Below are 13,701 nucleotides of genomic sequence, written 5' to 3' on the forward strand. Positions count from 1 at the left end.
CTAATATTGGTAATTCCCTGCCTAGCAGCTGGATGTCCAGGGTTTGAATCTCATTAAGGGCATTTATTTGGATAATCATAGATAATTGTTCCTAAGTATACAGTTAATAGGTTGATTTGTGTAAGACGGATGGTGGCGGAATGAATACTTACGCAGTATTTTCGTTGGAAGTCCCATCGGTGCTTGGCGGGAGAACAATGCATTCGCTGGTGTCATACATGTGATGGAGCCCATGGTTGAGCAGCTTCAGGATCGTGAAGAGAAGAGCCACCAGCGTGCAGTAAATGATCCACCCAAGGCTCGCTGGAGGGAAATACTGTGGAAGGGAAAAGGGGAATTATTCTTCTCAAGGTAGTAATATATTAGTGTTAATTAAATGTTTAAATTGATAATATACATAAATAGTAAATTGATAATGCAATTGACATGTTTTTACATTCTTTACTTATTTATTAGTATGCATTCTTTCCTTTTTTGCAATTTTAATTGTAATCTGACCACAGCTATGCCCCTACGTTTGATATTTTTACGAATTTTTAATTATTATAAGAGGTTAGGAGTAGGGTTTGAGATCCGGATATCTGAAATATCCGGATATCCGTCAAATATAAGATCCGGATCCAACGAGTGATAGGATCCGGATATTTCGGATATTACAGATCCATTAAAGATGGTCATAGACCTATAGCAGAAACAATTTTCGAATGAAATTTATAAATTATTTCATACGATTTTGTCATTTAAATATAGTATTTTCATATATTTAATCAAGTCAAATACTTACAGTACATCAATTATGATAGGTTCATCACGTCACGCAGTAACTTCATAAAATGAATGCGAATGTTGCTTAATCGTAGTAACAGTAACAATTTTTAAAACTAGCTATCTGGATACTTCCCGACTAAAATAACGGTAATTCTCGACACAAATTCCATAACGTAAGATATGAAAATCCGACTAAAATGACATTTTAACATAACGGTAATAAATAGTGAATTATCGTTCTAACAAACTGAATAAATCAAAAATAAATAGTAAATTATCTTTCTTACTCTGGTATTTCATTCGCTTTCATTTTTAGTTTCCGAGATACAGAAAGTGCATAATGTGGGATTTCATGATTTTCCTTATTTTCGTGAAACATAAAGCATTGTTTTCACACCCGTCTTTTTCCATACGTTTGCCTCTCAATTGTTTCCATTTTGAGTTTGGCGTTACTTGGAGACTTTATGCATCTAAAATGTTGACACATTGTAAAGAGTTTATTAGATACGACGTTTTGCCTATAATTTTAGTAACAATACTTCGTTTCGGATCTGAACTTAAGACCTTATGTGTAAAATAATCAAAGTGTTGAGTGTAAGTAGGTCAATACGACTTTGAATTATGTTTTCCGATAATTAAGGTGAGAATTACTCATAAAACTAAGAACTCGCCTTGGATAACAAAAGGGATAAGGAAATGTTGCAAACAAAAGCGATGTCTCTACCTCTCTTACAGAAAATCAACTGCTAGTGATAAGTCACTTTCTAAAAGTCTTTACATTAAGTACTCAAAAACGCTGCGACGTTGCATTAATAAAGCTCAACGTATGGTCAACAAAAAGACAATTAAAACCGCTAGAAATAAATGTAAAGCAACGTGGTCAGTAATTCATCGCAATATTAACACCAAGGGATTTATAAAACAGGTAGACCAAATATACAACAACGGAAAATACATAGATGATCCCCTAGAAATAGCGGAATCATTTAATAATTTCTTTATAGATCCTACTTGTACAAATAACACGAATACAGCGCCTCTACCCAGGTCTCATAAATGCAACCAAATAAACTCTATGTTTTTAACTCCCGTATCGGAAAATGAGGTGCTAAACATTATTTTTTCGCTAAATAACACAAATTCGGTTGGATATGACTTTATAAGCACCAAATTATTAAAATTATGCGCTTATAAGTTAGCTATTCCTCTGTCGTATTTAATTAATCTCTCTATCACCACAGGTATATTTCCGGATCGTCTTAAATACTCGATAGTTAAGCCTATATACAAAAAAGGTAACGCTCTAGACATGAATAACTATAGACCCATCACTCTTATCCCAATAATGTCAAAAGTCTTCGAAAAAGTTATTGCTAAGAGATTATATGATTTCCTATACAAAAACAAACTACTAAGCACGGACCAGTTCGGATTCCAGTCAGGTAAATCGACGTCTCTGGCTAGTTTTTCTTTAGTTAAATATGTTACCGAGTGTCTTGATCGTAAAGAGCCTATTATAGCATTATTTTTAGATATGTCAAAGGCATTTGATTTTGTAAACCATAAAACGCTTCTCAATAAACTTTACGATTATGGCATTAGAGGTAAAGCCCATGACTGGCTTACTAGCTACCTAAATGATAGGAGACAGTGCACTGAAATATGTAAAGTAATTAATGATGAAAAAGTTTGTGTCATGTCAGAATATAAACTTAATGGCCGAGGAGTTCCTCAAGGAAGCATTTTAGGACCATTATTATTTATTCTATATATTAATGACCTTCCCGATGTAACAACACACAAATCTATATTATTTGCTGATGATACTACTTTATTGTTTAAATGTACGAACGTAGACACCTTTGAAAATGAAATTAATGAATCTATTAAAGCCATAGTAAATTGGCTGAATAATCATGATCTTAGAATTAATATTAGTAAAACCAAAGCTGTACAATTTAGAACAAATAAGAGCCAAGCATTATCTATAAATATAATGTACAATAATATTAAAGTAGAAATGGTTAATTCGACTGTCTTTTTGGGATTAACTCTTGACGAACACTGTAACTGGAAGAAACATATTGACCTTGTATGCACTAAAGTGAACCGATTTGTGTACGCACTCAAACGACTAAAAAATATCGCATCCCTAGACACAGCTTTAAACGCCTACCATAGCTATGTATCATCTGTGTTACGATATGGCGTTATAATCTGGGGTAACTCAGTTGACTTTGATAGAGCATTTAAAGCTCAAAAAAAGTGCATCAGAGCATTAAGCGGTATTGGTACAAGGCAATCGTGTAAACCCATGTTTAAAAAACTCAAAATTCTTCCTTTGGCATGTATATACATAGCAGAAATATGCATTTTTGTAAAAAAACATTACCAATACTTTACTTTTATAGCTCAAGTAAATCCAAATGCTAGAGCTAATCGACTGAACAAACTTCTTGGAACAAAAAACAATTTGGCGCTTTATCGAAATAATGTCGATGGGATGACATACACAATATATAATAAACTGCCACAATCGTTAAGAGACATGCCACTTACTAAATTTAAACGAGCGATTATAATATTTTTAAGCCAGCACAATTTTTATAGCGTTAAGGAATATTTAAATATAGATTTCTATTGATATTGTGACATTTTATTATTTATTAATTCTATTCTTGGCTCTATTTTCATTGTTAATATTTAATAATAATAATTTATTGAAATATAATGTTATTGTAATTGATTATGCAAATATGTAATTTAATGTAATATAATGTAAATGGGTTTTTAAAATATTTTGCATGCCTACTAGTATAAGGTATTGACATTATCTGGACATAATATTATTGACTATACCATCCTATCTGTACATAATGTTAAGCAAATAAACACATTTCATATGCCTCTCTTTTACTGTTTAATCGGGAGAAATAAAAAAAAATCGGTTCTAATAAATTTAGCATAAATACGGCCTTTTTCAATTTTATAAAAAGTATTACAACGTATTTACTTATCCAAAAAAGAAGGTAAAAAGGCTTTTCTCAATGAAAAAAATACTGGTATGTCTAGCCCACATAGTACGTGAAATAATGGCAACCAAAAGTGCCAATTTTGTTATGGCTCTCCTGGGAAGTTAACTTTTTTAAATTCCAATATGGAACTGGAGGCGAGAATTATTATTGCTTACAGTAATAATTACCAGTGCAGGGTTTCGCTCAGTCGTCTTTGGGTTGTCTACTCAGAATGTCATTACAGTGCTTGTGAGTGTTGTTATCACTAATTTTGTTTTTGTTTCGGTTCGCCTTCTTCTGTTAAAATGAAAATAACATATGCTACTGACTAACTAAGTAAGTGATTTTGATATGATTTCACTCAACTTTGGTCATTATTTGCAGTAACTAACAGGATTTCTCTTATCTTTATACTACTCATATATAATGGAATATCGCTGGAATGCAGACTGAAAGAATGAGTTAGATATTTATTCTAAGCAATTTACCTCTATTTACCGACTATTTATCAAAGGTTCAGAAAGCAAGCTTTTCTTATGTGATTTTTTCAAACCGGTATATAAAAGATTAATATTTGTTTGACAAATTTGTCGTTTAAGGAGTAAATGTGTATTTTACTCCATTTACATATTATTTTGTGCGCATAACTTATAGAACGTAACTTTTTTTATTCGGATCCGTATTATCCGAATTATTCGGATATCTGTATCCGTCAAATTTTAATATTCGAAATATACGGACCCGAAAAATTTACGGATATTGCATTTCAAAATTTGAATAAAAACTGTTTTACGCAACCAAATTATGTAAAAATATTTTCCTTAATGTCAATATCCAGAGAGGAAAATAGGGACTACGTTTCTCTGGAGAAGCGGCCATCCCATATCTTCTTAAAATTTAAATGATACAGCGATCGCGTTCACGCCAAAAAGACAGTCTTGTGAGGTCACTCATAAGACAAAAATGGTGGGCGGCATTTGCGGTCACGTGACATACAGATAATAAAACTACAATTTAGTTTTGAAATTAAAATTAAATCTCATATTTTATAACAATATAGTATTGAACTCGTATTTCTTATGGTAAAACTGTATACATAACATACTTTCGTAATTTAATTTTGATAGATGAAAGTCCCCTATTGTAAATGAGCTCTAGTCTTATACAGGGTGGATTTTCTCCAGTCAGTCAGTAAGAGCAGCTACCAGATCCCGAGCTGCTATAAAGCTGCAGATTTGCGTTTACAGATTTTACAAAAAGCATTCAGGCTGTGAGAAGAAGGTAATTATTGACAAACTTTTTTTTGATGCCAATCGATCCCATTCATATCCAGGAAAAAAGCTTGTATGGGACAAAAATAATCTCCGGCAAGAAAAGCCACATATATCGACGACACCTTTTCCGATACAATTTGTATGAAAATGAAAACTTTTATTTGTCAGTCTATTTTTGTATGCCTATCGATTCCAATCCTATCCAGCATCAATAGTTTCCTAGAGGTTAACTTACGGTAATGTACTAAAAAGCCACAAATTAAAGAAAACATGCATTTACTATGTAGAAAAAGTGAAATTTTATTCACATTTTTCTATCTCGCCCAGCAGTCCTACAGTAATTTCTTCATACAGTATTACGGTCCTTAAAAATTAAATAATCATTTAATTCCTGAATTACCCATATAAATGTTAGTAACAGCCTTAAATGATAATCCAAACCAAACCATCAGCCTTAAAAATAACAGGGAAGGTATACCAAAAATTTTTGCAAGTTTCATCACTTTCATGGATTTACAGCAAAGACAGAGATGTGAATTTGATTTTCTCATAGCAATTTGTAACATATTATCATAATGGAAACAATTGTTCAGTAAGTATTAACAAGTTTTTTGCGATTATATGCAGCGGATTGGCGTCACTTATGTGGAGACTGGGTGGGAGTAACAATAGTTTCCTAAAAACATTGGCAGGTAAGATAGAGGCACCGTTACTCAAGCATTGGAATAGTCTGCATGTGGCAGCAACAGATGCTGAGAAATGGTGCATCTAGATTGCCTAGATTTTATTTTATTTATTTCATTATATTATTTATTATACAGTAGAATCCGTTTATTATGACATCGAAAGGAATTGACAAACACGTCATAATAAGCGGACGTCATACAAAACGTTTTGTGAAATGAAAAACCTTTTTTATGTAAATATGTATGTACTTAAGTATTTTAATACAGAAACATAGTAAATACATATGTCTACATACATATTAAATCAAAATCAAAATTGTACATAATCAGCACATTATAACACATACAAGTGTATTTTTTACAGTAAGAAATCTGTAATTTTTGACTGCTTTTGTTTTTTCATTTTATTGTAAAAACAGTCTGTAATACTATTGTCATTATAACCGGACATAATTTATTAAAAATGGGTCATAATAAGCGACATGTCACTGTAAGGGAAGTCATTATATCCAACTTTTTTATAAAGAATTTTATATGAAAACCAAACTTCGTGGTGTAATTACGTCATAATAACCGGTTGGTCAATATAGGCGGAGTCACAATAAACGGATTCTACTGTACTACTTTTTGTGTTGTCTTAATGTGCCATGTGTGTACTAACTAACCTAACCTAACACTATATGGATCTCCCTAGATTTGATATGAATAAATGATTGAAATTGAATTGTATTACAAATGTGGAAATTGTAGAAAGTCCTCGGAAATTTCAAGATATTATGATAGGAAATTAAGAAAACTTTCATTTTGAAAATGGACAATTTTAATCGTCATACCTTCTGATATTTTTCATTGCGGAAATTTTGTAATTGTGAACACTTTCCGATGGGTCATCAGTATTCAATACTATAGTATTGGACTTTGCCCAGCTGTTTGTTGAATCCACACACAGATTATTTGCACAAAACTGTTAATGAGATATCAATTTAGCTAGTATTGGGGAGTGAGTCATTAAGGAAATAAGAAATCAGCAAGCAGAAATATCACTTTAATATGATATATGAGTCACCAGGAAACACCAAGTTAAGACTGGGTGAAGGCAATGATTATTGTAATAAAAAATTGCACAATATTTACAAATCATGCATAAATTAATTTGGTAAGGCAATGTTAAAGTGGTAGTTGGCATGAAATAAAAAAATATATATATACAGAAGACATTTCTACTAATAAACTGGAACTAATAAAAAATTCTCAATTTCAATATGATCTTTACAAAGTATTAATGATGAGATTTTTATTTGTATAAAAATAATAATTGTCTGTAAAGTCTAATATGTTCAGAGCATAACAGTTACAAGGTACAATAACAACAAACAACTTTCAATACACAATACCTAATAATTGTTTCATAACCACTATGATAATAACCATATGACCTAAAATGTTAATCAAAATGTTTATGAATGGAAAAGCAGCCATGTGTTAACAATAAACAAACCTATTTTACTTAGTAACTTAGCTGGTTCATAGAAGATGTTGCACCCAGTTCTCACCAGTAATAAGACTACAGCATAGCAACTGGCCACTTAAATGGACAATGGCAACAATCATCTTCAATACAGCTGACCCACTTTTTTCAAATCATCATATCTAACCTCTCAAGTACCTACTAGTACCTCCACACTTACCAGGTACACGGAGAACGGAAGGCATAGCAAGAACAGCCACACGTACAGGTGCACAGTGTTGCAAAACAAATTCTGATGCGGATCGTAAAACCAGCCGCCTGTCAGAGATGCCCAAACACCCTGACGCAGAATTTCCAAAGTCTGGGACCCCATCTCACACTCCTATGTCCACATTCCCGCGTTAATTCACAGTCCACCCACACGACACTCTTCTAGACGCACTTAATATCATTATTTCACATCAGCTAATGTCTAAATGCAAATTATTCGTCTTTCCTGCCATTTTGGATGACACACAGCAAACAAATATCGTCCCTATTGACATCGAGCGAACATTAATTGCAGAGCTGCTTATGATTATGTCGCGTGTCTAGTCAAATTAACTTAACATAGCACATAGCGAAAAAAGGACTTAATTGAATAGTAAACAAAAAAGTAAAGGGGATACGCCAAATATGCTAAAAACTGCTGGGAGGAGCGAAACAACACTTTTCATCTGAGTGACATTACAGTATCAGTGCTGCCATTTTTAACTACTGTTTAAGGACGTACCGCGAATCGGTACAATTACGGTTCATATTTATGGCATTCTGCCTAAGCAAGTGGCAACACCATTATTGTGTATGTTGTCAGCTGTGCGGTGACAGGCACTGGTGCCGCTAATGTTTATTTTGTTTAAACTAAGTGTTAAAATTATTTATACTCATTAAGAGTGCACTGTAGTTATTCACTGATTTATACTGTGGTTTTAAATTATTTTCATAATGGGAGATATAGAGAAACTTTTAAAACAAGCTGCAATGCAAATTGGGGCTGGTGGAAGTGCAGGATTCGTGGAAGTGTGTATAATGCATCCTTTGGATCTTGTTAAGACGAGGCTGCAACTGCAAGCAACGACTACAGCTATAAAGAGCTCTGATCCTCACTACTATAGAGGTGTTTTCGACTGTTTAAAGAAAATGTACAAATATGAGGGAGTGACTTCTTTCTGGAAAGGTATCCTGCCCCCAATCCTGGCTGAAACTCCTAAGCGTGCAACAAAGTTTGTGACATTTGAACAAACCAAAAGGTTTTTCATGTTTGGTTCCAGCACACCTACACCTTTAGTGAGATTTATTTTTTGTTACATTGTTTTTAATTACATTTTAGTATTTGCACCATTTGAAATTAAATATATTATCTCATCATATATTTTCCACATATATTTGTTGTCTGTTTTTTCCTGAAGAAGCAGGCATTTATACATGTAATACGTGTGAAATTTCGTTTTGTCCAATATCCTAGCAATGTTCAATACAGGCTGACTATAAAATGGGGATTATATTACACTCATGTTATTTTTTGCTTGTTGTTCTTTTGATATTTTTTGAATTACCATACATATTTTGTACATGTTAACATTTTGGAGTCATCTGTGTAAATATTTTATCATAATTGCTTTCATTATAGTATGACTCTTCTCTTTGTAGTCTGAGTATAATTATGTTTGCAGACAACTCTAAAACAGTTACTTTGTTTATGATAAGATAAAATCAAGACAAATGCTTGGTAACTACTTTTATTTTGATAACTATGTAAGTAGATAAAACAGTTACAGAATTACTGGGAAAATATTTAGGTGGGATACTAAATGTGGTAAAGTTTAGGTACATTAAACAGATCGTACGGTGACAAGTAAAACTCACTAATTACTAAAAACAAAAATCAACCTTATTTTAGTAGCAATATGGTTCATTATGGCTATGACCTTGTGGTGGTAATTAGTGACTTTTACTTGCCACCTGACGAGATATCGCCGTAAAAAGCTCTTCTCTTACTATATATATCTATTTTAAAGATATTTATGATACTTTAGTTAATTAATAAGCTCTTTATTAGTATTTGTAAAAGTAATTCGTATTCTTTTTCATATTTCATTTAAAAAAATGTTTTTTCCAGACCTTCGCTTTAGCTGGCCTCAGCGCTGGCGTCACAGAAGGAATATTAGTAAATCCATTCGAAGTTGTCAAGGTCACGCTTCAATCTAACAAGTCTCTTGCCACACAAGTCCCTAGCACTTGGTCCGTAACGAGACAAATAGTCCGAGAAAATGGGCTCGGATTCAAAGGGCTTAACAAAGGCATAACAGCTACTATTATGAGAAACGGCGTATTCAATATGGTTTATTTTGGATTCTACCATAGCGTCAAAGGTTATGTCCCTGAATACGAAGTGAGTATTAAAATTCACATAGAGTGTGTTAAGCTACATTGTATTTTGCCATTACAGTTAAAGGTTTATTTTCGTCCTGCATGGTATGGTTCTTGCTCAGTTATGTATTGACGGATTCGTTTAATGAGGTATTCCACTACTACTCTTATCTGTTGCATTGAATAGATGAACGTATGTAGAATTATATAATACGAATTCCATATAATCATAGAGGGTTATAATCAATCTGAGTTAACGCTATATTTATAGCGCGTGTGCAATAAATTCCTCTAAATGCTTTTTTGATCTAATTTGGTTGGCCAATCAGCAATCAGTTAAAATATATGCAAGATTACCTCATATGTTAATTGCACATTCAATAATATTATCAAATAAAGAATTGTATTTACTAGGCGCTAACAGCTATTGCTAGATTTTACTAAGAGTAATAGATTTTCCTTCTTCTCCTTAACGTAAAGATAAAGTAATAAAGGTTACGACATATGCATTTAACCTGGCAGGAATGATAAGATACAGTTTTGTATTTTACATGTCATAGATATTTCTCTACATATACAAATAATTGTTAAAATGTAAATGCAACTGTTGTCATGATGTTAATAATGATGTATTTTGATACTAAAACAAAAAAAAATACGGATGAATATTATCACAAAAATGTAGTCTTGTAATCTGACATAGAGGATGAATTATATGAAAAAAAAAACTAATTGTATGAATTGGGTATTATGTAATGGCGCAATTTTAATCACATTGGACTTTCAATCATAATATTATCTTTATCAACTTTTTTCACAGGATCCTGTTCTGGAATTCGGTCGCAAGATTGCCATTGGTTTCACGTCTGGCGTGCTCGGGTCTTGTGTGAACATTCCGTTCGATGTCGCCAAGAGTCGCATACAGGGCCCGCAGCCGGTCCCAGGGGTGATCAAATACAGGTCTACTACAGGGGCAATTGTAATGGTGTATCGAGAAGAAGGGTAAGTCATCATGTCATCGTCATGACTATTGGTTCTACATCTTACTCGTAGTAAAACTTAGCCATAAGTTATAAATGAAAACTCTGATAAAATTATGTTTAAATATCCAAGCGACAGATGCAGGCAAACGATTATCAATGGCTTGTTACATTTAAAGAGGTTTAAGATATACGATTTTAATATCATCCCTAATTATAGTAATTTATTAAAATTCAAATTATAGTTATTCTAGAGATATTTTATTAAGAAAATCTAATTAAAACTAAAAATGTGTACTAACAACCGCTCCTTGCCGTTCTTTGTGCAAAGGAACTATGGGGACATATGGTGAATGCGGCGGTTCCACGCAGGATTACTATGGACAGCTTTTGGGCCAGGAACTGTTACTGACTAAATTAATTTGCCACTTTTGCCAAACTATATTATGATTTTTTTATATATAGTAACTGGTGTACTTTTACTATAGCTTGTTGGATTTTATCGCTTTATTTACAATAGGTATCTGATAAGACTGATGAACACGTTTGATATCACTGGACTGTTGTTTACTTAGTTCACTGATCCTAAAAATATGTATGTTAACAAATTTTCACACTTCAATTTATCGAGTGATATTGATTGACACATACCTATACTCCTCCTTCGTTGATAAACTTATCTTAAAAAGTAGATAAATATATGTATTATTGAAATCAACAGAACTAGCGTTCAAGACTAACTTACATTTGGGAATACGCCAAAATGAGTCACGATTTTAAGTTTTTAGAAATTATTTTTAAGTGGCCCGATTCAATCTTCGCTTTGTTAACTCTTGTTTTGATTGTTGGCAAATGTTATGCAAATGCCGTTTTTGATTAAAACTGGTTTATTTCAATAAGACTAAACTGGATGTATAATTATGACCAATCAATTAGTAAATCACGAATCATAATAACATAATAAGTGTGTTAAACAACATACAACATACATATTTAGATATAATTTAGGTTCTTCAACAATGATGATGTGACAGTGAATACGTATTGTCCTGAAATATGAGATGCTTATTACACAACAGCCTATGGTTTCTAGAGTTGCAAATGCAGTTTCGTAATATGTAATGAGTTACTGACCACGCAAAGTTCAGCGGATTCAGTGCATTGCCCGAAGTTGCACCATGCACATGTTCTTGGACTGCATCCAAGTGTCCCGTTATTTACGCGAAATAGTAACAAAGATGTACTAATTATGTATGAGACATACAACGCAGACTAAAGTAAACACCAATGTATAAATATAATATCATATGGGTGAATCATTTAACAACTATAGCTGCAGTAATAAGGCACGTTTATTTTTAAACACTTTACTGTGTGTAACTTTCTCTATTGTTTAAAACGTATACCTACTTGAAGCCATGAATTTCTTCTAATATATGTGTTCAATAATCCTTTGCCATGTTTGCATATTTTCAGTGTAGAAACATCATAATTGTTGGTTACTTACTGCAAACAACTATTTAATATGCCTTCTAATTGCCCAATTAGTACGCTGATAAATAGGTTCCTATTTAAATATAGCTCAACTAGTCAGTGAACGGAGACGGTCCATTGAATAGCGCCAGCTAAATATCTTAGATTCAGCTAGTCTACCGCGAAAAATGAAAATCTAAATTACTTTATCTGCTTCTCTATCGCTCTTGCTCATTCGAATGATAGAGACAGATAAAGAAATTGCGTTTTTCGTTTTTCGCGGTAGGGCCTCATTATTCGATATACAATAACAAAATCATCATTGTTGGACAACCTCAAAATAAATTTACAGGAAAACGTACATAATATACACAGATAGTGGTAAACAACAGAGTTATTTATAAATTTTATAATACATGCAAGTATAGGTATCGCCAGGAGAGTTGAAGTGAATGATTACACACAGCTACACAGAGAATGAATCGCAAAAACAGTACCTATTGTATGAATGAATTAGTGAATGCAACTTAAGCGCTTTTGGTCCATCTTGCAGTGGGCAGTTCAACTTGTTATTGGAAAAAAAAAAAAAATCCGTGATATCACGTGATTTTGTTTTTGTGTACGTGAGTGTCCATATATCTATAATATTCAAATAAATACTAATAAGCTTTTTTTCTGCATTTAAAAAAGCTTTTGCACCCTGATTCAAAAGTTAGAGAGCATCACGATATTTTACTTTTTGGAGATTATTTCCAAAATTGTTCTTGGAATAAAAAAAACTCTCTTAGGAACTAACTAAGTAGGCCATACGTTTTTACACTTTTAGTTACATTAAATGTAAGGAACGCTAGAAATATATTTATAAGAAAAAATACTTTTAAATTTATTAGCGGCTCACTAAATGCACCTACTTTCCAAATTAAAATATATCTAATAATTTTCAAGTAAAATGGATGAATGGACCGACAGACGGGTAAGTTCCGTTTTTTGCCATTTTGGCCACGAAACCTTAAAAAGGTTTGTTTTCCAGGACTAAGGTTCTACGGAACCGTGTATAAACTATATTTTACTTAATAATGCCACATTTAGGTTTATTAAAAAATGAATAATAGGTAATCATTGTTCTATTTTTATCTCATTTCTATTGGTGACGGTGCCCTAATCGCATTTTTGTAATAAATATTCTCAAATATTTTGTATTGTTACAGATTCAGAGCCCTGTACAAAGGACTGCTGCCGAAAGTGATGCGTCTAGGCCCCGGTGGCGCTATCATGCTTGTTGTTTACGACTATGTATATCATTACTTAGACAATAGGTTTAAGTAACAAGTAGCTTATATGATGGACGAGATGTATAATCACATTATTGTATGAAAGACTCATATGTATATATTTTATTTTATACGTTTTTAAATACTTAAAAACGTAATCGTTAAGTAAATAAAATGCTAAATTTCTTGGTGTTTTTAATATAAAAAAAATATGAAATTAGTTCGTCCATTATTATAATAAGGCAGCGAATTCAAAAAAGGATGAACGGTCAACATTTCGCGCCTAAAGTTGTGGAATTTCACACCTTTTTTTGTGACGGAAGCGGTTGGCCACTTGTTACAGCGAAAATTTAAATTT

General features: G+C 32.6%; 2 protein-coding genes across 2 annotated transcripts in view; one reads left to right on the plus strand and one right to left on the minus strand.

The window, feature by feature from the left end:
- The window catches only part of LOC133525882 (uncharacterized), a 69,378-nt gene extending 61,426 nt beyond the window's left edge, over positions 1–7,952 (minus strand). The window contains exons 1-2 of the mRNA XM_061862292.1: positions 7,431–7,952; positions 153–316 (exon numbers count right to left, since the gene is read on the minus strand). Coding sequence (XP_061718276.1) covers positions 153–316; positions 7,431–7,583 — 317 coding nt within the window. The 5' untranslated portion in view covers positions 7,584–7,952. The remainder of the gene's footprint in view (positions 1–152; positions 317–7,430) is intronic.
- A 107-nt stretch (positions 7,953–8,059) lies between these two features.
- On the plus strand, positions 8,060–13,529 carry LOC133525542 (mitochondrial 2-oxodicarboxylate carrier). Its single transcript, XM_061861831.1, has 4 exons — positions 8,060–8,536; positions 9,369–9,641; positions 10,440–10,621; positions 13,281–13,529. The coding sequence occupies exons 1-4, from the start codon at positions 8,195–8,197 to the stop codon at positions 13,396–13,398; spliced, it is 915 nt and encodes a 304-aa protein (XP_061717815.1). The 5' UTR covers positions 8,060–8,194; the 3' UTR covers positions 13,399–13,529.
- The last annotated feature ends 172 nt before the right edge of the window (positions 13,530–13,701 follow it).

Source organism: Cydia pomonella, chromosome 15 (assembly GCF_033807575.1).
Source record: "Cydia pomonella isolate Wapato2018A chromosome 15, ilCydPomo1, whole genome shotgun sequence".
NCBI classification, from domain to species: domain Eukaryota; kingdom Metazoa; phylum Arthropoda; class Insecta; order Lepidoptera; family Tortricidae; genus Cydia; species Cydia pomonella.

Coding starts and splice junctions, on each gene's coding strand:
- LOC133525542 (XM_061861831.1), top strand. CDS start 8,195: ATGGGAGATATAGAGAAACTTTTAAAACAAGCTGCAATGCAAATTGGG. Junction 8,537..9,368: donor CCAGCACACCTACACCTTTA/GTGAGATTTATT, acceptor TGTTTTTTCCAG/ACCTTCGCTTTAGCTGGCCT. Junction 10,622..13,280: donor ATGGTGTATCGAGAAGAAGG/GTAAGTCATCAT, acceptor GTATTGTTACAG/ATTCAGAGCCCTGTACAAAG.